Raw genomic sequence first — 24545 nt, forward strand, 5'->3', positions numbered from 1 at the left:
ACTGCAGTGATTTTCAGTAATAAGGTATGTAGCATTTTTTCTAGGATAATTTCATGAACTTAATTCTCCTACCTTGATACATACAATGAAATATTATTCAGCCATACAAGAAGGAAATCCTCTCATATACTAAAACGTGAATAAATCTTGACGCCATTATGCTGTGTACAGTAAGCTAGTCACGAAGGACAAATACTGCCTGATTCCTTTATTTATAAGAGGTATCTAAAATAACCAAACTCAGCAAGGCAGAAAGTAGAATGGTGGTTGCGGGGGCTGAGGGGAGGGAGAAATGGTGAGCTGCGGTTTCATTGGTATAAAGATTCAGTCATGCAAAATTAATAAGTTCTAGAAATGTGCTGTAGAACAATGTGCTTATAATTTACAAGAATGCACGGTACACTTAAAAATCTTTGAAAAGGGTAGATCTCATGTGTTTTTACCAAAATAAAAAAAACTCAGTTCACCTCAGAATAGCAAGCACAGAAATGCAAATAAAAATTTTTGAACTGTCAAATTAGTAATAAGTTTAAAATGCTGGTGAGAATTCCCCGAGAAGTCTCTCACTCACTACTAGTTATAGCACAATGGTTGTGCCTACAATCATTTTGAAAAACAATTTGAAAATAGGCATTAGAGGGTCCTAAAAATGTTTGTATCCTTCAATGTAATAATTTTACTTGTAGAAATACGTTTTCACGAAAAAAATAACAAATGTAAATATGTTTCTACTTATAAGATCAAAATTTAGGAATCTTCCAATTATTCCATAAGAAGGGAATGCTTGACAAATGTTGACCCTTATGATGAAACAACGAAAGTGTTTATGAAGTTGTAATAAGAAGAGAAAACTGCTCTCTATATATTAAGGATAAAAAGGCAAGATAATAAACTTTACAAAGGGTAATTACATATGGTATCAACACCATGTCAATAAAATTAAAAATAAAAAAGGAAGGAAATAAACAAAAAATGATACATGGGATTGTTCTTGGGCAATGAGATTATGAACACTGTAAGACAAGATTTTAAAAAAATATTTTTCCCATGTTTTCCAAAGAACTCATATTACTCTGTCATTTAGAAGACAAACAACAAAAAGATATGTTTTAAAAGTTAAACATAATCTAAGGTTCCATGAAAAAGATATATTGTGTACTGACTGATAAGTCTGTTCAAACGTATGGTTTTCGAAAGTGTCTATTTGCTCTTTACCCTTTGAACATACACATGTATAGAATGTTGAGTCACTCAGAATTAGACTCCTCTAGAAATACTGGAAGGTATTTGACTGATTTTATTTAAGGTAAGGTTAAAACAAATATAAACTTTTTCACTAAATCTTTTGATTATAACATAAAAGTGGCAGATACAACGGGGGGAGAAATCAATAGAAAACCTTACATTATTTACTTGTATAGTAAACCTATGGTCTCTGTGGAATTCATGCTATGGGGGTTCATGCTATGGGGGTTCATCCTCCTCTGGAGAGTGTGGTGGGGGGATAAACGGAAGGTCATAGAGGGAGGGGAAGGGTGGTTCTGCCCTGCCCTGGCAACGGTGGCAGTCAGACCCACCCTGGCTTTCAGTGAGTTGGCAGATGGCATAGCCAGACTGTCCCACCAGCCTGGAGCTACTAAGTAAAACAATTACATTCAAGAGAAAATAAATCCATGCTACAATCAGACTCTTACTATTAGCTAGGGATGGTGGGAGTCCAGGCAGGGAAAGGATCAGGTTGGCATCTTTAGGGCCACATACCACTGACTCTCAGAGACAATTAAGTTTACCCTGCACCAGCCTCCCCATTTGATTCTATTCAAGAAGTGCTCTTTTTACCTTTTATTCACATTTTTTTCCACCTTGAAATCAGAGAAAGCAAATTTGGGGACTTTGGGCACAGTCTAGAAAACAGACATGGTTTTCATAGGCTCACACTGTATTAAAGAAAACTAGAAAGCTTGAATGAGTTGCCAACAGTTAAAATCAGGAGATTTGGCATAATCAGGATTTGAGGCTTAAAAAAAACTAAGTGTAGCGAGAATTTGTTGTCATCGTCACATGGCAACAATCAGCTAGAGAAGAGTAGCAGATACCCCTTTACATGGCACAGGGCTACCAACGTGCCACAGTCCCCACACAGCCCGTTTGCTCAGGTGGATATCCAGGCCGGGCCCTGTATTATTCCTGACTCTGATCAATGGAATTGCTCTTACCAGAAGCTTTTAGTGCTCAGAGTGAAGCACAGAACTGATCTACTAGCCTTGAGCTACCCAGCATAAAAAGCCTTCACTGACACAAAAACTCATTCAAAGCAAGTCCTGTAAGCGACTCTGATAAAGCCAGATCGGACTAAGCACCTATGAACACACTCAAAGCCTCAAAGCCGTGCTGGGGGAGTACAGAGAGATTCCTCCACCCACCTCCCCCTCCCCTCCCGCCTCCCAAGTCCGGGATGGGGGGGTGGGAGTGGGGCCATAGGCCATAGCTGGAATGGAGGGGTGTGGAAGATTGGGCTATCTCAGGAGAAACTCTCACCTAGTGTTTGGAACTTAGTGGGAGGTTAATAAATATTTGTTTCCATCTTCCTAAGAGCAGATGCAGAGCACAGCAAGGAGCAAATGGAGCCAGAACAGTGTAATGCAATGCACAAAAGCACAGCATGTGAGAGAGGAGGAAGGAGGTAATTGTAGCCCAGAGAGCAGAAAGCAAAAGAATAGGCTTAGAGAAGACAGGGTGAGCCAGGAACTGTACCAAGGGAGCACTGCACCACGCAGCACGATTCTGATGGCTCTCTCACAGTCACACATCTGCGTGTTAAGGGCATCTAGCAGATGAAGAGAACATAAATCAAGCAGAAATTCAGAAAAAAATGCACACCCACACTTGTGAAGAGAATGAATTCAACCCCTTAGTGATGGATTGTTGGTTAAAACTATTACCAGATTTTGTTATATGAAAAATAAAAAAATTCAATGTATGCAGAATAGCTGTATCAGTTGAAATACAGAATTTCTACAATCAGCTGAAATAAATGAACTGTTGATAAAATTTATTTTTGGCTTACCAATGGTGTGGCTTTAGTTACTTCAGAATAATTTATTTCTAAAGCCTTAATTAAAAAAAAAGAATCAGTTACTTTGAAGTAAAATTATGAAGCATCATGTCAGTAGGACAATAACCAGAGAATGCCACACAGCGGGAGGGAAGGCTGCAGATGCAATCATTTGCTTTCCAGCCCTTTGGGTCATAGCCCACCAGTCTCTATTTATACATAGGTGCCTTTTGCAGTATTTACTTCTTTAAATATTTAAGTTTTTACAGGCAGTGACCGGCAATAATAATGTAGAGTTTGTAGCATGTTATGAGCGCTTAATAAGTGTTAAAACAATAAAATGCTGTACAATGAAAACCAGTAGTCAGTAAAACTATTATGGTCTACGATATTTTAAAGTCAGAGTAGTAACTATTTCAAAATATATAAAAAGCAAACACAGTGAACTGAAAATAAGGAAACACTTCTACTCACTAAAAAAATCCGCCCAGGTAGTTTCCTCTTAAATTCCCTGGGGGTTGAAAGAAAGCACTGGGAAAGCGGATACCATATGGATTAAAAAACAACTTTAAAAAACATTTCTCAAAAGCCACGTGAAACTCTGCTGGTGACAAACCCCAGTAGCAATACCGTGTCGGGGCGGAGTGCTCCAAGCGCCAGCACTCCCTCTGCTCCTGCACCAGCTAGCTACGCTCTGCACTTTTCCAGACACCTTCCAGCTTTGAAGGAATTAGTTGTGGTCGAGGAGGCATCAGTTGCCTGTCGACACCTCTAGACTGGTCCCAGGACCCACTGACAGCTCTCACTCACAGCGAGGAAGTTATTTCCATTAAACCAAACCCGGGAAAGGTAGCCACACTTGGCGATCTTGGCCGTAGGCTTCCGGAATTTCCTGCGCAGTCTTCCAACCGCCAGAGAACTCCCTGGCCAGGGCTGAAGACACCGCGCTCTAAGTTTGGGGAAGGAAGCAAGAAAAAAAATAGAACTGCTCCTTTAAGAACTTCCTCTCCCTTTTACTCTATGTTTACATAACACCAGGCAGATCAGCCGCCCGGCCCGGGGGGCCCCCTAGAGTAGCCGCCCGCAGCTCGGAGGTCAGGGGAGGGGGCGCCGCGCTGGAGGAGGGTGGGCCGTGCTCTCCGCGGGGGGCGGGGCGGCTCCCACCTGCCCGCGCGCCCGCCCCTCCCTCCTCGCTGCCTCCGCCCCTGCCTCGTTAGTTCCCTCCCTCCTCCCTCCCGCGGGGCTCCGGCGGCCGCGGCGGCAAAGGCAGTGGCGACTGGGCTCGGCGCAGGCAGGTCCTTCTGCTGCCCGGTCCTATTTGTTGCCGGGTCTGGCTCGGGGCGACCGCGGCGCGCGGAGCTCCGGGAGCCAGGCGGGCAGCCGCGCAGTCACGACGGAGCAGCCGCGGGACTGGCCGCCCCGCGCCCCCTTCGCCGCCGTGCCCTTCCCCGGCGCGCTTACCCCCTTCTCGGGATGGGATTGTAGCGGCGGCGCGGATTCGGCGGGGATCGCGGCGGAGGTGGCGGCGGCGGCCGAGCGGGGCTCCATGTTTTCCCCCAGCCAGGAGGAGCCCTGCGCCCTCAATAAGGAGCCGGTCAAATACGGAGAGCTGGTGGTGCTGGGGTGAGTGCCTGGGTCCCGGGCCCGGGGAGCGGGAAGGTGGCGGGCGACCGCATCCCTGAGCCGGGCCGGTGAGGCGGCCCAGGCGCGCTCCGGGGACCTCCGGCGCATGGGGCGGCGGGAGGGCCGGGACACGGCCGGCGGGGTTGTTGTCCCCATTAGCGCGCGCGCGGGGCGCTGCGGCGGGCGCCGGACTGTGCTGTCTTGTCTGTGCGGAGGACTCAGGGGAGGAAGTGGCGGCGGGGACCTGGGTGACCCTAGGGCGCAGCGCTCGGGCACCCGGTACGCGCCGCACCGCGGGGGCAGGGGCTCGACTTCCCGCGCCACGTCCGGCCGGCGCCTCAGCTCGGGAGGGCGGGCAGGGACCTGGAGAGAGGCGCCGCCGAGCCGGTTGCCTCTCGAGGTGGCTTCTTGCAGCTAAAAGACTGGCGGAGTCCAGGCGCCCCCTGACCTCCGCAGACCGCGGCCCGGGGCCCAGAACTCCACGCGCGGCGCTGTGGGGTCGGGCCGCCGCAGGCCGCGGGAACTGTGGGCTGCGCTGACCGCTGCCGCAGCCGGAAGGCAGTGAACTGTCTGTGACCCGGGCTGGCTGGCCGGCCGGCCCTCAGCGTCCCCCGCCCGGGGTGTCCTGGAGGGGAGGGACCGGCGCGCTCGCTGGGCCTGACGCCCGGCGCGGGCCGCATCCCTGAGTCCCCCGGTGCCCGGCCGCGCAGATGCCCTCCCAGGCCCGGGGAGCTCGCCAGCTTTGCCCGCCTCGGCTCCCTCTCCGCTGGCGAAAACCACATTTGAAGATAGTAATTATCCGCAATCGTTAAACGGCAGCAATTAGAGACTTCATCTACTTCCTGAGTTTTCCTGTGACATTTCTATTGTTTACCCCTAATAAGCCGGGGGAGAGGCTTCCCGGGATTAGAGGGTGAAGTGGGCAGTGAGGGGGAGGGGGAAAGTGCTGGAAACTGGGGGAGGGAGCAGCTTGGGTTTAGTGTGGAAGTAGGATTATTTTTTTCTGTCACTCCCGGGAACCCGCGCTTTTGTCCTCTCCTGTTAAAAGACTTAGAACCTCGCTGGTGCTGATCGGTGGGCTTAGCACTTGAGGAGTGGAATACGTAAGGACTCGGGGAACTTGGCAGAACGTGTTTTGATAACTGAGTACCTTGAAGTAAGTGCCGACTTAAAAATAATGTTATGGAGTTATGGGAGAAGCTTCTAGGCACAGTCTCACCCGAAGTTTCCTAGTCCTCACCTTGTTGTCAGTGTGTGAAGTGGGATAGTATTGGAAATCGCCTCACTTGTTTTGCAGCCTTTGGCTCTGCCTGCATCTTAATTACACTTAAAACACAATGTCAGAGTTCTCTGGAAAGAGGGAGGAATGACAGGAAAAAAGCCACAGTTTATTTAGTCTGTCTTAAGTAGCTTTGGCCCAACCTAATTTGTGGAGTTTGGTCTTGTTTGTGTGGCTGGCTTCAGAGTATGTTTAACACTGTGAACTTGACACTCAGCTGTAACTTATGCCAGGATTTTATCTCATTACTTCCTTTTCAGGAAATCATTGTTGAGATGTTTCAGAAAACCAGTGTGTGACTGGGCCTGCGGAGGTTTTGTGTTCAGAGCTGGAAGGGGTTGTACCCTGCCTTGTCCTAGTTTGGGGCTTCCTTCTCAGGAGGCTATGGGAACACACGGCCAGTTAGCATGTGCTCTGCCCTTGCGAATGACACACTTGGCACTTACCTAATATTTTAAGCCAGACGCTCAGTAGTTATTTGTTCACCTACTATGTGCAGCACTGTTTAGGCGCTGGGGATCAGGAGAGAGCACTTCATTTCTGGGTGGAGCGGCATGCATAAACAGAAATGTGTAAACAAATGAAAAATAAATGGTAACTTCAGGTGTTGCCAAGTTCTAAACAGAAGTTGTTAAACCTAGAGTGACTACTTTAGGTGGGTATTGCTTTCTTCAGCTAGGACAGTGGTTCTCAATCTTCCTAATGCTGCAACCCTTTAATACAGTTCCTGTGGGTCATGAACCACTGATCCAGGAGGTCAGGGAGGTTCACTCCGAGGAAGTGAAATGTGAGTAGAGGATGCTAGTCTGGTTTTTGAATACGTGGATTATAGACTCTCTTTTTTTTTTTGAAGGTAGGTTTCTGAATTCTTAGCGGTATTGATCATATGGAGAGTGCAGGTGAAATGGTGGGTAGGTGGGTTTTTATAGAGATCCTTAAGACTTGAGACACTGCGTTCCCTCTTAAAAAATAACATTCAAATAAAAATACCAACTTTGCATGCCTCATTCTCTGGGACATAAATATTTAAATAGAAAATTTCTAGTAGATATTCCTATTGATGAAATTATTCCTGAGGTCAAAAAATGTCCAGTGTTTCATGTTGATGGAAGCTTTTGATTCTAAGATATAACTTTTAAAAAATGTGTGGACTGTGTTTTTTGGCTTTTTTGAATTTCTTAGCAAAACATTACTTATTGGGAAATCCTGGCGAGCAGAACTGAAGAGCTGATGTCTATATTCCTGTCTGTGCTCTGTAATTCTCATTTTTGCACAAATGTGGAAAATGTATAGTTGAGTAGCATATCCTATGTACCCTGACATTTGTTGATATTGTGTATTCTTAAAGTGATGATGCTAAAATTCAAACAAGAACTGAACATCCTGTGTCTTTATAGCAGACTAGATCAATGTGTGATTGCTTTTTATGGAGTAGACAAGCACAAAACGGACTTCTAATGTTGTAATGTTTAATGTTGTAATGGTATACACACACGCACACACACACTCACATACAGAGATCTGACCCTTTGCTGCTGGGTTGTACCCAAGGGTATTCAAATTGAGTGTAAAACTTTCTCTTCCCAGTTTAAGAGAGGTTATTGCGTTTCTTATTTTGAAATTAAGGTAATCAGGCTAAAATAACCAGTAAATGGAGGAAATAATGCGATGGTGGAATTTAGGACTGTTCGGGGCCTAAGAAGTCCTGGTATGTGTCCAGCCCTTGTATTTTTTCCATGAAGAACCTGAGGCTCTTGGAAGAAAGGAAATGGGTTCAAGATAATAGCTGACCTGGGATGTGCTGGGTCACTGGGTTACTGTGTCCCCACATTAGGGCAGGTTCCATCTGTGCTGTCAGTTCCTAGAAGCACCCTTTCTGGATTCAGTTTGAAATGTGTGGCCCTTTTGCTGACTAAGGGCTGATCATGATTTTTAGAAAGATGTTGCTTACTCTGTTTCTCTCACCTCACAGTTGAATGGTTAATGCATTTTGCAAGGCTTTATTTTTCCTTTGCGGCTTCACAAAATCTATTTTTATTGCCTCTCTCAAGCAGGGGTCTAAACCTAGGGGCCATTGGGAAGTTCTAGTACTTGGATGTGGAAATACCCCTTTATTTTCATGATAATCAAACTGAAATTTAACTTTGCAGTCAATTATGTGTGCAGCCAACACAAAGACCTGCTAGCTAGATTTGCCGTTTAATGTATTAATACAAGAGTATGTGTTTTGATAATTGAGTATAACTGATTCCACTTGTAATCCTTTGTATTTCATTTTATCTGTTCAAAAACTTTTGTCTGAGAAGGGGTCAGTAGGCTTCGCCAGACTGCCAAAGGGATTTGTGGTGTCAAAACCAGGTTAACAATCTCTACAAATAGGGTTGATAAATAAGACTGAAAAATGAAGTATCTTAGTGGCAACTAATTAAGCTCTACAAATGAAGGTTAGTACCAGCCTTTTTACGCACATTCTATTGCGGAAGACAAATAGTACTGTTGATTGAAAAGTTTATGGTCTTTATTATTTTAAAAAAGTGGATCCCAATTTTTGTATTATTTCTTTTGTTGTTGTGGTTGTAACCTTGGTATTTTGCCTTGACTGCCTCTCCCTTTGATAGTAATAAGAAACCTTAAAATACACTGACACTGATTTTTCCTTTTTTTTTTTTTTAATTGAGACAGGGTCTTTCTTTGTCACCCTTGGGAGAGTACTATGGTGTCATAGTTCACAGCAACCTCAAACTCTTGGGCTCAAGTGATTGTCCTGCCTCAGTCTCCCTAGTAGCTGGGATTACAGGCGCCTGCCGCACACCCAGTTCTTTCTTTCTTTATGTTTTTGTTTAGCGAGCCTGGGCTGGGTTCGAGCCCACCACCCCCAGAGCATGTGGCCAGCGCCCTAACTACTGAGTTACCAGCACTCAGCCACTTTTCTTTTTCTTATTCTCTCCTCTAATTTGGATCCAAAGACATCAAACACTGGTATCTTTTGTAGACTAAAAGGTCTTTGAACTTTTTTTAAATTTTAGAAAATACCATCTTTGCTGTCATGCCACAGGTGGGTGTTCTTAAAAAACTCAGGTCTGCTGTGTAGTTGGAGTGTCTAATTCTGGAGGCTACTAAGGGCTACAGTGGTGCTGGCTTTGGGTTGCTATATTTTCCTTTACTAACTTTAGCCTTGTTTGGAGTATGTATGTGGCTGGCTGTGTTGTTTTGTGGTTTCTAGACTGGCTTTCTGAGATTTATTTGTTTCACTCTTAAACACACCAAGACTTGAAACCTTTATTAATACTTTTTATTTGTGGATGTATTTCATCATGCTATTAGTATTTAGGGATGCTTTGTATACGCAAAAATAAAATGAGCTGGGTTCAGGTTTTAGCAATTTCATCATTTTGTTCAAAGATAAAATGTTTACATACAAAAGAACAAAACAAAAAAATAACAGTTACTATATTTGAGAGAGACCAGAGAGTTACCTGGGAGTGCTGGTTTGCTGGTTTTCTGTCTGCCTGGTGGGTTGCTGTGTGGCCTCCTGAAGTCAGTTGTGGGGCTTTTGGCTCTGACAGCAGCAACTTGGTGGGCCTCATTTGTATGTGAGAAAAATAACTGTGAAAAGGAATTTCTAACACCTTTTCAGTTTAATTAAAGGTTTCTCCTGGGGTAATGTAGAAGTCTATTTCATAAAAAGAAAAGGAAAAGTTAGAATAATTCAGTTATTTGTTCTTACTGAGTTTATTATTACCTTCATCTCCTGGAAAATTAAATACTAGGACTAGAAAGTGCTTCATATTTTTTAGCTTTGTCTAAATCATCTGTTTTCCACCACCCACTTAGCCACCTCACTTGTGGTGATGAGTCTTGAGGTGTGTGGCCAGTGATCACAAGTAATAAAGTGTGGTTCTTTCAGGTGACTCAGGAATGCCCCGTGCATCACGCCATTTTTCACCCACTTGCATTCTGATAATTTTTCTCAAGTGGGAGAGAAAGGGGTGGAGTTTTGTCAGACAAACCAGGCATTTATTTATTCAGCAAATATTTATTTGAAGGCTGTTCTTTCAGGCATGGGGAATACAGCTAGGATAGGGCAGACTTGTCTCTACCCCTTGTGAATTGCTGTCTTATTCTTGCCACAGTGAACAACTATTATGAATACACAGCTCATTTATCCCCAAATGTTTGAGCACCTCCCTCGTGTCAGGAGCTGTGGGCTGCTCTGAGGAAGCTCAGGTGAACGAGACCGACATGGGCCTGCTGCAACAGAGCTTGCACCCTCGTCCACATATGAGGAGGCTGCCAGGGTGGGCACCCTGTGCCAGGACTGATGTGGCAGGGGAAGAATGTCCTGGGGAGAGAGTGCAGTGTATACTAAGCCCTGGAGATGGGCGTGCACGGCTCCTTTGAGAGACCGAAAAGCTCCGTATGGATACAAAAGAACCGTTATATGAAATGTGAGTGCTGAGGTTAGGCTTTATGTTATTGGGAGTGTTTTGGGCTTTATCCAAATGGCACAGGGGACTTGCAGGTTTTCAGGTATGAGATGGGAGTGGAGATGGAAGGAGAAACTGAGGCTGGAGCCACCACAGCAGAGTGGGGCGTGAGCCAGAGGGCAGCTCTTTGCTCCCAATTCCTGGCTCCTGTTCCTCTTGAGCCCCAGTTGCATGTGACTCAGGAAGTATTGGCTGAGGACCAGCGCTGCTCCTGCCCTGGATATACCTGCCGCCCCACTTGGGGCTCAACCTTTCTGTGGGAGAGACTGGCCAGCAAGCAGGTAGATAAGTAACTGGAATTTCAGAGAGTGCTGTGGGGGAAAACAAAGCCGAATAAGGGGGAAGAGAGTGATTGTGTGGAGGGGGTGAGGTGGTGGGGGCCCTTCGAGACAGGACAATCAGGAAAAGCTTGTGTGAGAAAACAACCCTGTGTCCTTGAAGAGCCTCTACCTTTTTCACTTTTTTATTTGCTTTTTTCTGTCTAAGCCACCTTGAGTGGGTTCTGCTCTCACAGGAAAAGAATTCTGAGTTAAGGGGGCAATCCTAGGACATAAGCAGTTTACCCAAGAGAAAACAGAGGTGTAAACAAGACAAAGATAAAGACAGCTATTTAACATCCCTAGACACAAACACAGTTCAGTACCCTTGCTGCTAGCCCGCACCCAGTGTGGTGGTAGCGCTCCACCAGAGTTCAAAGATGGACCTTCCCTCCATGCTCCATCAGGGACTCCCCGCCCTGGTGGGTGCTCAGTGGGCATTCACAGAGCTTCTTGAGTGAATGAGCTCAAGGGTTGTCACCTGCGGAAAGCCCGGCTTGGAGGGAAGCGGGCCATCTGTGCTGGGCCCGCCAGCTGCTCTGCGGCATTGCCGTGCGCCAGGGTGGCGTTGAAAGGCTGTGGTCATTAATGCCTGCTAATGATGGTGGGAAACACTGTAGCATGCCAACTCTTGGGTAACAGACCTAATAAATATGCATCAGGGGCATTTTCGGCAGCAGGTTCAAGGCCATTGCGGGTCATTTTTGGTTGAGGTTTTCCTTCCAGCCGTCCACTCTCAAACGCTTACTGCTGCTTATTCCCTGCTTCTCTGCTCATGTGGAATCTGTTCTTAGGATAAGAAATCATTATTTCAATCTTTGCACTTCCATTCTAATTAGTACTGGTTTAACAGAATCCAGCTAAAGCAGGCAGTTGTGTCTGGCTTCTTGGGACTGTGGGTACACAGCAGCTGTTAGTCCTCACTCGGGGCCTCAAAGGACTTCTGTGCTCCCACACTGCATGCTTCCTGCCCCCCCCCCCCCCCCAGTATGGGACACACTGATTATGATCAGAACTTGGGGATGTGGTGCAGTTAGGTTTTTCTGGAGCCATTGATTGATTGGTTGATAACTTTGAGGAAAAGCCTTTGCTGCCAAAGGAACATAGACAAGGAGTGTGCTCTCACCCCAGACGCAGAGAACTGGGGTGGGAAAGCGTGTCAGACTTGGGCACTTTGTTAGAATACACTCTTGGATGGAATTCAGAATGGAATCCTGACAAGACAGATAGGAATTCATTGCGTTTTTGTAGATTATTTTTTCTTTTTAGAATATCAATTACTCTGATGGGCACGGTTTTAGCCTTTTGGATGAATTATCCCAAACAGTATGGTTTGAAAGTCTTAGCTAACAAAAATATTTTTGGAATAACTTCATCTTATGTAAGTCTTCTGCAGGTTTCTTTACATTCCTTAATCTTCATAATCAGTATTAACCCCTGAAATTCACTGGGAGCAGGCCATTGACGCGTAGCCCAGCTTACTGAGAGTCTTGCTTCTAGTGGACTGAATGGGAGCAGCTTTCCCCAGGACAGTTGATTCATGACGTAGGATTTCAAGCTTTGAATGGTCATCTGATGGGGGAGTAATAGAGCTAGTGGAGATTCAAGGAGGAAGTGATCTGAGCCAGCATCCTGCAGGTGCAGGGTGATGGATGGACCTGAGGAGGTGCCCCCACTGCAGCTGAAAGGTTAGTGGATGGACAGGAATGCTCACTTAGATTGGTTTTACCTGTGACTGTTGGCAGTAAGAAGAGAGCATCGTTCCTGAAATACTTCACACCTGCCCCTCACGCAGTGGCAAGCAAGCAGAGGCAGAAGACTGTTCTTGGGTGGTGCAGTGTGGAGCAAGCCAGTGTCCTTTCCAGGTGTCCACAGAGAGAGACAGTGTGAGAGCAGCCATTGCTGCCCTGTGCCTCCACAGTGCTCAGGGTAGGGGGGAGCTATGGCATAGATTCTACTAGTTATTGCTTCCAAATCAAGCATATCACCATTAAAAAAAAAAAAAAGAAGGTTCTTCTAGTAGCTAACGTAAAGGTAACTTCTGACATTTTCTTAAATTCTGTTTAGGGGATTTTAGCATTTTTTCATTTCTAATGAGAGGGTCTGAAAAATGTAAAATCAAAATTTTTGCGTGCAAAATTTGCAGCCAAGTGAAAAAAATGTAAATGAGCTATCAAATGATGTGTTTTGTAAGTGTAGCTTTTATATTTGTATAAATGATGTGTTTTGTAAGTGTAGCTTTTATATTTGTATAGTTTTTCAAGCTTAAAATTACACTCAGACTTTGGGGATACCACTTATATGAATAATGTCTGTGTGAATTTTATTGCATATATATTCTGCACATATGTATTTAAAAATGGGGTCCACTGTATGTCTAGAAATTAAGCCCTTTCTAGACATAATGCACTAATATTAAATTCTCAGTTTGTATTGGGTGATGCTGTCATTGTTGCTGTTTGACAGTGAAGACTTCACATTAGACAGACATGTTAGAGGATTAGGGCTGTGGAACCCACACAAGGCGATGTCCCAGAGGTGTCCAGCCCAGGGAGGCTGGAGAGCTGCTGCCCTGGGTGCCCTGTGCCAGGTTCTGTTGTTAACATCACAGTCCCAGGAATTCCATTTATTATTTGGGCTGTGGGCCTCCAGCTTAGTGACTGACTGGTCCCAGCTCTCTGCCCTGGTCAGTGGCAGAGCCTAACAGGAAGGCCGCCCGAGTGGCTCCCCAGCTTGCTTCTCCCCTCCAGGGTGAAGGTGGGCAGCTCATGCAGGCTGGGAGGCTGGCAGAAAGCAGACTGTGGAAGGGTAACTAGTTTTACAGAGCAGGAATGGAGACTTTTGAACTTCAGGGGATTTGGCTGGAGGTAGAAGTGTGGTAAAGGAGGTGAAGTTGGAGTCAGGTTGGAGTGTTGTCAGCTAGTCAGCACTGGGAGTGCAGGGGCAGTGCAGAGTGGCCCTGCCTTCACGGAGCCTGCAGTCACTGGGACAGAGGGCTTTCAACAGGTTAGAACTGGCCAGGGGCTGCCAAGAAGTACAGGGTTTTATGGGGCTGCATGATGGGGAGAGCTTTTTTTTTTTTGTGGGGAGGGGAGATCCCATGTGGCCGTGATGGTGAGCAGGGTAGTTTAGTGGAGAGGGCTGGGAAGGAGGGCATGTCAGAGCGCGGAGTTTGTAGACTTGTCAAGTCAGTAATCATCCTGTCTCCATTCCCACTTCAGTTCTTGTAGGGACCATAATAGGTAATGAACTTTATAAAATTCAGGTTGTTTGTGGCATTTATAACATATAAAAAGGGAAATGTGCTGGTATTAAAACAGTTCTACATACACACTGGAGAGCAATGTGGTGCTGCAGATGATCAGAATCCAGTCCTCCTCTGGGTGTGTCCTGCACCCAGGGTTGTGTTCCGCGTGTGGGGCCCTCAGACGCAGATCTGGGACTGTGAGCTCGCGTGCTCACGTGGTTTGTGAACTGTGGTTTGTGAATTGGCTTAATAAATTTGTTCATTTAGCTTTGATTGGATTATGAAAAGATGCTGTCTTATGGAGAAAGTCTGGACAAGTATTGTTTGCCTTGTAGATTTTCTTTCTGGTATATAATTGGATGCATGTACTCAATAAAAAATGATTCAGAAGGTACCGATATTTTTTCAAAATGAGAAATGATGCTCAAGGATAGTGGCCCAGAGGGTTGGGGATGATTGTTGGTGCTTGATGAGTCAATTTATTACTGAAAATCTCTCTAAAGTGAGATTTCTCTAGACGCTGACATTTTTAGCTTTCTGTTATAAATGCATTAGCAACACATGGTGACTGTTATTAAATTGAAAACATTATTATTTTTCTGATAGGATATATTTCAAAATCTGAAGCTTTTGTTCCTTCTGGTCCCAAAATAAGTGAGCGTAAAAAAAGAAGTATAAGGTGTCGCATATTCTGCTTCCTGCGAAGTTCACCTGTGTACTTAAAGCCTGGGCTTTGTACAGTAAAGACCTCACGGGGCTTCAGCAGTGCCATGCCTTGGGGGTCATTAGAGTCTTAGGTTGACTGATGACTAAGCAGAAATCTCTGTACATGGCTGTTTACAAAGATTGTACTTTATGGTTCTTATTTTTGAAATCCAACATATGGAGTCCACTTGTGTCTTTTCTTCGATGGGCGAGGCTTGCCTCATTGCTTCTTCTGGGCATTAGAGACCATTAAATAACAGTGTGCATTTAAAAGAAGTGGAAAACTGGGACCCAGGGGGATTCTCTGAAAATCCTCTTCAGATATTTTATTCCTATAACTAAAAAGAAAAATTAAGCGATAAAGGAAATTTAGCTCTTCATAAGGGCCGACTATATGGCAGGGTTTTCTGCCGGTGCACGGTCCACTGTGCACTCAGATTCTGCACACTTGACCTTTTTCAGCATCTCCAAGGAGATATGCTGAAGTGTCAGGGCCCAGGGTGTCCCTGGTCACGCCCAGAGGCTCTAGATTTAGATGGTGTGGTAACAAAATAAACATGCCCACTTGGTGCATCTTTGGAGCATATATTAATTTAGAAACATCACTGCTCACTGCTGGATTATGTTTTTAATCTTTTAAACTAGTACTTGCATGTAATGCATTGGGCTGTTGAAAATGAGATATGTCAGGGTTTCAGCTGAGGAGAATTGGGACAGAAAGCAAAGCTGGAGATGTCCTGGGCCATATAGCATTCTCCAGAGCTGTTCAGTTAGAGGGATGCCTTTTGTTTAAATAAGAATAAAAATAATAATTCACTACTTCAGTCCTCTGACCTTGGTAATTGTTACAGCCTCTGATGTAATTTATTAGTGTAGTTCACTGGGTTCTAAGAGCTTTGATTGATGTACATAAAGACAGTTCATGTGGGATTCCTGCCAGTGGCCTTTCTCTGAAGTCGACTGTGTGTCTTTCTTCCGCCCCCTCGTAGGTGTGCACTCTGAGATCATTCCTTTCTAGGTAGACTCTGGCAGTTTGTCTTTGGGAACTTCTAGGCATCTTAGGTAGATATACCCTCCCAGTGCAGCATTAGTCTGTCTCCAGCTCCCGTTGCAGAGCCACTCCAGACTTCCCTGCCCATTGGATAGCGGTGACCGTTGTGCCTGGCGAGTGTCTGGGCTTACACTTCCCTGCCCGCTGGATAGTGGTGACCGTCGTGCTGGGCAGGTGTCTGGGCTTACACTTCCCTGCCCGCTGGATAGTGGTGACCGTCGTGCCTGTGGGTGTCTAGTCTTACTTTGCCTGGACAGGTTTTGCCTGGGTGAGTTTCCATCTATCTGCCCAGTAGAAACTTGTTTTTGTTACTTACTAGGCATGAGGTGACTGAACCTTGAGTTCACAGGCAAGGGTCAAAGGTGAGGGCTGAACCTCTTTCAGAAAGGGTTCTTTGTGTTATGGTAATGTTTGGTCTTTAGGAAAGCGAGACTGTGGAGAGTGTGCATCGTGAGGTAGTGTTCCCATGTGAAGTGTGAGTCACCTTTTCAGTCACTAGAATGGGTAACAGACATAAAAAGAGCTTTTTGGATGCAGGAACATGTAATTGCTCTGCTCTAGGGTAAAAGTGGAGGAAAAGAATGAAGCCTTAAGCTGTATGAAGCTTAGTGGGTCATCAGGTCACATTCCGTTGCCAGGACAGCAGACTTTTTCCAGCTTCTATTTAGCGTGCCCTGACCTTGGTTCCTTGTCACCTCCAGAATGTTGCTGATCTGAACGTCTTAGTTTTGATTCTTTTGCTAGAGGCCAGGCTCATGCTTGTACAGAAGAGCAAAGCAGAAGGTGGTTCTGTTCACATGCCCCCTTTCTGAGTGTTGAGCAGTGTAATTAGTGCATGAGAAAGGACCCCACAGGTTCATGTGTGGGACTCTGAGTCTGTCATCATTCAACAAGCATGTTGTGTGTGCAACCGAATTTGAGCTTGATGGATTTAAGGTTTTTAACTCTTCTGAGTTTATTTACGTTACTGATGTACTTTAGGGAGCTGACAACAGATTCACCTTTGCAGAGGAGTTCAGAAAGAGTGATGCTTGGACCATTCTCATAGAAATGTTATTTGATTTTAGATATTTCAATTTGAGGTGGGGGCAGTGAGCTCACCCACTGTGAGCTGTGGTTTCCTGTCCAGTGTCTCTACCTGTGGAGTGACGGGAGGCCCTAGGATGTGCACTTCCCTTTGGCAGCCCTGTGGCTGGGCAGCTGCCGCCTCTGCACCTACAGCCTGCACGTACCTGGGTCTCCACTGACACCTGCGTGTGTTTAGGTGCTTGTCAGAGCATTTTAGCACTCAGACAGTTGCTCTCCCCACGAAATGGCAGTTTTTCTTTAGTCATTTTTCATGAACAGGTAAATTGTACAGGTGTTTAGCAAAAACCTCTGCATCTCAAAACAGAGCCTTTTCCCATAGGTTCTGACAGCACCACCCACCTGGACAAACAGTCCTATGGCATTAGCAGAGGCAGCTGCAGGATCTGAGCATTTCCTCTTTAGAATCCCCTGCAACTTTTTAAACAACTCAACACAGAGGTTGTTCTGTAGTTGGTTTTGTCTTACAGAAACTGAAACGTGTTGATTATGTTCTAAAGTAAAATATCCCTTTTGGCACACTTAGGACAAAGTCAGGTCTTACTGTTAGCGATGTGTGAATAATGATGGAATATTAAAATTTTAAGATTTGATCCACTAAGCTCATCTTAGCATTTATTCTGTTTTAGCCAGTGATTGATTTGTGGTGTAACTAAGTGGTACAGCGAGCCAGTTGTTCTTAGCGTCCTTCAGGGTAGTGGTGTGCCGTTCCCTCGTTCAGCCTGCTTGAAGCCCAGTAGTGTGGTCATGGAAAACTCAGTTCTTGCTGTAACAATTATTTCTCCTGTTTATTGGTGTGTTTGTTTCTCAGGTGCCTGTTCACAGCCTGCCTTCACTTCTTTCCTACTGGCAAAGTTGGTGAACATGTGGGGAGGCAGTGGAAAGGAGAGACTTGTGATTAAACTGGTCCAGCAGGCAGGGAACTGGAGGGATTTTCAGAATTGCAGGGACAGCTGGGCAGAGGGGACTCCCTGGATAAGCTGCAGAATCCTCAGTTATCTAACAGCGTGCGTGGCTTCCTGGACACCTGAATGAGGAGGCATGACAAACAATTGTGTTCCTTGGTCTGGTGCTTGCTGGGAGTGGGGTGGGGGTGGGGGTGGGAAGGGACGATGATGGGCCAGGAGGGGGGGGGAAAGGAGAGGTTGCAGGAGAGCCTGCTGAATAGAGTGAAGTTGGAAAATTTGGGGGTTTCTTTATATTTGGTAATTTCATGATTTAGTTGTCTTAGGCCAGTTATGAAACTATGTGACACTTGATCTGCTTTGCATGCAATTATTTGCTTATCTTCTAATCAGAGTGCCTCCTAGCTTCTTGCTTAGAGCTATTGAAGTTCACTTCTTGCTGAACTGCCTACTTTCTCCCCATTTGTTGCTTATCATTATTTACCTTTCCTTTCATCTTCTTTGGAGATACATATATATATTTTGTTGTTGTTGTTGTTCATTTTTTGAGTTCTCTATAGGTCCTAGTTATTAAGCTTTTGTCTGCTTCAAAATATGCAAATATCCTTTCCCAATGTGTAGGTTGTCTATATGCTTTGGTGGTTGTCTCCTTAGCTGTACCGAAGCTTTTCAGTTTAATTAGATCCTATTTGTTTATTTTTGTTGTTGCAGTTGCTACGGAAGTTGTCTTCATAAAGTCTTTCCCCACCCTGATATCGTCCAGTGTTTTTCCTATGCTTTCTGTGAGGATTTTTATCATTTCATGCCTTAAATTTAAGTCCTTTATCCATCTTAAATCAATTTTTGTGAGTGGAGAAAGGTGTGGGTCCAGTTTGAGATTTTTACATGTGGATATCCAGTTCTCCCAGCACCATTTATTGCATAGGGAGTCTTTCCCTTAGTGTGTGTTCTTGTTTGGTTTATCGAAGATTAGGTGGTTGTAAGATATTAGTTTAATTTCCTGGTTTTCTATTCAATTCCAAATGTCTGTATTTCTATTTTTGTGCCAGTACCATTCTGTCTTGACCACTATGGCCTAAAATCTGGTATACTGATGCCCCAGCTTTGTTTTTATTAGTAAGAACTGCCTTAGCTATACAGGGTTTTTTCTGGTTCCACACAAAATGAAGAATCATTTTTTAGAAGTCTTGAAAGTACAATGTTGGTATTTTAATAGGGATGGCATTGAATCTGTAGATTGCTTTGGGAAGTATAGGCATTTTAATAATGTTTATTCTTTCTAGCCATGAGCATGGTATGTTCTTCCATTTGTTAATATCCTCTGCTATTTCCTTTCTTAGGGTTTCATAATTGTCTTTATAGAGATCCTTCACCTCTTTTGTTAGGTATATTCCTAGGTATTTCATTTTCTTTGAAGCTCTAGTGAAGGGAGTTGTGTCCTTAATTAGCCTCTCATCTTGACTGTTATTGCTGTACACAAAGGCTACTGACTTTTGGACATTGATTTTATAGCCTGAGACATTACCATATTTTTTGATGACTTCCGGGAGTCTTGTGGTTGAGTCTTTGGGGTTCTCTTAAGTATAAGATCATATTGTCAGCAAAGAGGGAGAGTTTGACCTCCTTCTCCCATTTGGATGACCTTTATTTCCTTGTCTTGCCTAATTGTATTGGCTAGAACTTCAGCACTATGTTGAATAGTAATGGCGACAGAGGACAACCTTGTCTGGTTCCAGTTCTAAGAGGAAAAGCTTTCAGTTTTACTTTGTTCAGTAAAATATTAGCCGTGGGTTTGTCATAGATAGCTTCAATCAGTTTTAGAAATGTGCCACCTATGCCTATACTCTTCAGTGTTCTAATTAGAAAGGATGCTGGATTTTATCAAATGCTTTTTCTGCATCTATTGAGAGGATCATATGGTATTTGTTTTCGCTTCTGTTGATATAATGGTTAGTTTATGGACTTGCGTATGTTATGCCAGCCTTGCATCCCTGGGCTGAAACCTGCTTGATCACGATGTATGATTTTTTGGATGATAAGCTGTAATCTATTGGCTAGGATTTTGTTGAGAATTTTTGCATCTATATTTATTAATGAAATTGGTCTGAAGTTCTCTTTTTTTAGTTAGATCTTTTCCTGGTTTTGGTATCAGGGTGATGTTTGCTTTGTAGAATGTGTTGGGGAAGATTGCTTCCTCCTCAATTTTTTGGAATAATTTCTGCAGCATGGGAATAAGCTCTTCTTTGAAAGTTTGATAGAATTCTGGTGTGAAACCATCTGGACCAGGGCACTTTTTGTTGGAAGATTTTTTTACTGTTCCTTTCATTTTAATGCTTGAAATTGGTCTGTTCAGGAAATCTGTTTCTTCCTGGTTAAGTCTAGGGAGAGGGTGTGATTCCAAATATTGATCCATTTTCTTCACATTGTCAAATTTCTGAGCATAGAGTTTCTGGGTAGTATTCAGAGATAATCTTTTGTATCTCTGTGGCATCAGTTATTATTTCCCCTTTATCATTTCTGATTAAGGTTACTAGAGATTTTACTTTTCTACTTCTAGTTAGTCTGGCCAAAGGTTTATGTATTTTATTTATTTTTTAAAAAAACCAACTCTTTGTTTCATTAATTTTCTGAATGATTCTTTTGTTTTCAATTTCCTTAATCTCTGATTTAATTTTGTATATTTCTTTGCTTCTCCTGGGTTTAGGCTTAATTGTTCTTCTTTTTTCAATTCCATAAGATGGCTTGTGAGTTTGTTGATGTGCTCTCTTTCTGTTTTTCGAATGTAGGCATCTAAAGCGATGAATTTTCCTCTCAGGACTGCTTTTGCAGTATCCCACAGGTTTTGGTAGCTTGTGTTTTCATTGTTGTTATGCTCAAGGAAGTTAATGATATTCTCTTTTATTTCTTCCTGCACCCAATTGTCATTCAGCACAAGGTTGTTTAATTTTCATGCCTTTGTGTGGGGTTGAATGTTTTTGTTGGAGATGAGTTCCACCTTTAGTGCCTTGTGGTCTGAGAAAATACAAGATACAATTTCAGTACTTTTGATTCTGCTGAGGTTTGTTTTGTGTCCTAGGATATGATCAATTTTGGAGAATGTGGACCAATGGGCCAATGAGATAAATGTATATTCTTTAGCTTTGGATTGAAGTGTTCTATATGTCTATCAAGCACAGTTGTGCTAGGGTTTCATTTAAGTCCCTTATATCTTTGTTAAATTTCTGATTAGAGGATTTATTCAGTTCTGTAAGAGGAGTGTTAAAGTCCCTTGTAATGATGGTGTTATAGGATATTATATTGCTAGGTGTGTGTCAAGAATCTGGGAGCATTTAAGTTGGGTGCATAAATATTTAGAATTGAAATGTCTTCTTGTTGTATTTTTCCCTTGACCAATATAAAGTGACCATCTTTGTCTTTTTTCACTTTAGTTGCTTTAAATCCACATGTATCTGAAAATAAGATTGCAACTCCTCTTTTCTTCTGAATTCCATTTGCCTGAAAAATTGTCTTCCAACCCTTAAATCTGAGTGTAAATTTGTCTTTTGAGGCTAGGTGTGTTTCCTGCAGACCACAAATGGATGGCTTGTGTTTTTTCATTCAATCAGCCTGTCTATGCCTCTTCAATGGGGAATTCAAGCCATTATCATTTATTGAGATAATTGGTAAGTGTGGTAGCATTCTATTCATCTTAGATTGTGAAAGTCCATTGCTTAGTTTTGTCTTTTGTATCATTGTGGGAGCTGGGTTCTGTCTTGTGATTTCTGAGTGCTTAGTTTGCTGGTGGTACATTGTGATGGTCAGTGTGTAGAACAAGTTGAAGTATTTCCTGTAGAGCTGGTCTTCTTGTGGCAAATTTCCTCAATGTTTGCATATCAGTAAATGGTTTGAGTTTTTTCGTCAATTTTAAAGCTTAGCTTAGCGGGATAATAGAATTCTAGGCTGGAAATTGTTCTGTTTAAGTAGATTAAAGGTAGAGGACCATTGTCTTCTGGCTTGAAAAGTTTCATTAGAGAAGTCTGCAGTCACCCTGATGGATTTGCCCTTGTAAGTCAATTGGCCCTTACTCTTGGCCGCTTGCAGAATCTTTTCTTTTGTCTTGACTTTGGACAGGTTCATCACAGTGTGTCTTGGAGAAGCTCTATTAGAGTGGAGGCAACCTGGAGTCCAATATTCCTCTGAAAGGAGTGTGCCAGAATCTTTGGTGATATTTGGGAAATTTTCATTTATAATATTGTCTAGTATGACTTCCATTCCCCTGGGGCATTCTTCTTCCCCTTCTGGGATACCTATAACTCGTATGTTTGAACACTTTATAAAGTCCCATAATTCTGTCAGTGAACCATCTGTTTTCTCTCCGTTTTTTCCTTCCTCTTTAACTATCTGAGTTATCTCAAGAGCTTTGTCCTCTACCTCTGAGAGTCTTTCTTCTGCGTGGTCTAATCTGTTGTTGATATTTTCTACTGCATCTTTACGTTCCCTTATTGCTTGTTTTGATTCCTTCGATTGACTGCTATATCCTTTCTATATATTCTTCATATCATTCATCTCTTATTCGATTCTTTTTTTTTGGATTTCCTTTTTGTTATTTTCCACTTTCTCAGCAATTTCCTTCATTGTTTTCATCATCCGTATTTTAAATTCCCCTTCTGTTATTTCTAACATTTCCTTATAGGTGGAATCCTTTGCAGTAGCTACCTCATGAACCCTTGGGGGTTGCTCTGGACTGGTTTTTCATGGTGCCAGGATTCTTCTGCTGATTCTTCCTCATGAGTGTTTTCTTTCATCTGTTTCCTTGCCCTAATTTTCCTTTCACTTCTTTTTGCACTTTAAGTTACTGTGCCCCTGGCCTAAGGTTTCAATGAGTCCTTTGGTACAGGAACAAAAGGATGAGACTATTGAGGAGCAAGAAGGGAATGGGTACAAGCAAAACAGAATACAAATGTCTACATACAATAACTAAGAAAATGCCATGAAGGCTACGTTGAACAGTTTGATGAGAATATTTCAGATTGTGTATGAAACCAGCACATTGTACCCCTTGATTGCACAAGTGTACACAGCTGTGATTTAACAATAAAAAAGAAATAAATAAAAAAGAAAAAAGAGAAAGCAGAGGGGGTGAGTAAAGGGGAATATTGACAAAAAGAAGAGAGGCACAGAAAGAGGGAGACAAGAGGAATAAAGGTGTACAGTAGGGTGCTTTGACCCATCCTTAAAACCCCCAACTTCTGCAGGTGTTGGATTGGGTTGTTCCCTTGAGGTCAGCAGCTCTTTGCCAGCTTGTTCAGACACAGTGCACCACCTCCCCCAAATAGAGAGGAAAGACAAAAATACTATAAATCAAACCAAAACAATGAAACAGAAAACCTTTCGGGCTACAATTGGGGGAAAAACCAAATAGTAGGGGCAGAAACACTAGCAAAAATGAAGTTCTTATTGTTAAAGAAGGCAACATTGGAAAATTGTATTTAAGCTGGAAAAATGAAGAAGGAAGAAAAGAAAAAAAGAAGTACCTAGAGGGAAAATGTTGAGATAAATAAAAAAAAATACCAAAAACAAAAACAAAGCAATATATATATTTTGCTGAATATTGTCTGGGCAGCAGGTGATCCTCTGGGGTATGAGATGTTAAACACAATGCTGATACAGCTGTATGAGATGGAGACTGGAGGCCTCTGCTGACTTTTCAAACCCTGCAGGGTTGAGAACCTAAATCTCTCCTCAGCCTGCTTAAAAGACACTTTAAACTGATAAATGTGACTAAGCAGAAGCTTTCCCAGGAAAGTATTTGTTGCTGGGATGTCTCCTGAAGTGGCTACCCACTTATCTATGGTACCAAATTGGTGTCTCTCCATGTCCCTGAGGGCAGAGGCTGCCAGGTGGCCCTGCTACTGCCAAACACTGAAATCTCCGCTCTTCCCCAGTGGCCTTTGTCACTGCTCAATCACTCGCCCTTGGTCTCCCAGCCAGATTCTTGCTCTGCAACCCTGAGAACGGAGCCTGCGGGGGCAGATATCCCACAATGGCTGCCCACGGCCCACAGCCAAACAATATTAGCTCCGTTCAGGCTCAGCGGCTCAGTCCAGGGCCCTAGACAATGCTTAAAGTCATTCGAACTCTTGCCCAAGGTAGTTCAACCGAGTCCCCAAGGCCAAAAAAACAAAACACCCCGCAAAGAAGGCCTTCGCTGTTTGCAATCTTGCTGCTGTTGTGATTATAGGTGTGGCAGCCACAGCCTCAGACTGAATGAACGCATGCAGCCACTTGCCAGTTCTCCATTGCTTTTGTCCTCCTCCTAGGGTCCAGAAGTCTCTTGCTGTCTCCCTGTGTCCCCAAAGGGATGTTACTGGGCAGAACCCACAAGCCAGAGGTGCCTGGATTCTCCTCTCCTTAGTTTCACCATGCTAGTTGCAAAGAAGCTGTTACTCAGCCGCCAGCTTGCTTCTTCTCCTATCTCAGGTTTTAGGAGATAACTTATTTCTCAGGCAGTGTTTCTGGATTTGACGTTTTTGTGACCAGGCGAATGCTCAGTAGTGTTGGACAGAGATGAGAGAACTCACAAATGGCTGGGCAGCTGGGCTGGGAGGGGGGGGAGGGGGTTGGGACAGTGCCAACCTTTCTGGTCTGGAATACTTTGTCCGGACTGTGACCTCCAGGGAGTTCTTTGTTCTGACTGTGACCTCCAGTTCTCTCTGGCCCTCCAGGCTACCATGAAGATGTGGGCTCATGAGCAGAGCTTAAGGTAGTGATGCTGGTCTTTGCTTTACCTTTCACATTGTTACATTTTAAA

At 43.8% G+C, this 24545-nt stretch overlaps 1 protein-coding gene across 2 annotated transcripts in view; it reads left to right on the plus strand.

Moving 5' to 3' along the window:
* Window positions 1–4402: 4402 nt before the first annotated feature.
* Window positions 4403–24545, plus strand: part of PELI2 (pellino E3 ubiquitin protein ligase family member 2) — a 231254-nt gene continuing 211111 nt past the window's right edge. The window contains exon 1 of one of the 2 annotated variants that reach the window (XM_053602954.1): window positions 4403–4678. In XM_053602954.1, the coding sequence (XP_053458929.1) occupies window positions 4602–4678 (77 nt within the window). In that variant the 5' untranslated portion in view covers window positions 4403–4601. The remainder of the gene's footprint in view (window positions 4679–24545) is intronic. The other variant, XM_053602953.1, reaches the window with a different exon arrangement.

This window comes from Nycticebus coucang, chromosome 9 (genome assembly GCF_027406575.1).
Source record: "Nycticebus coucang isolate mNycCou1 chromosome 9, mNycCou1.pri, whole genome shotgun sequence".
NCBI lineage: Eukaryota > Metazoa > Chordata > Mammalia > Primates > Lorisidae > Nycticebus > Nycticebus coucang.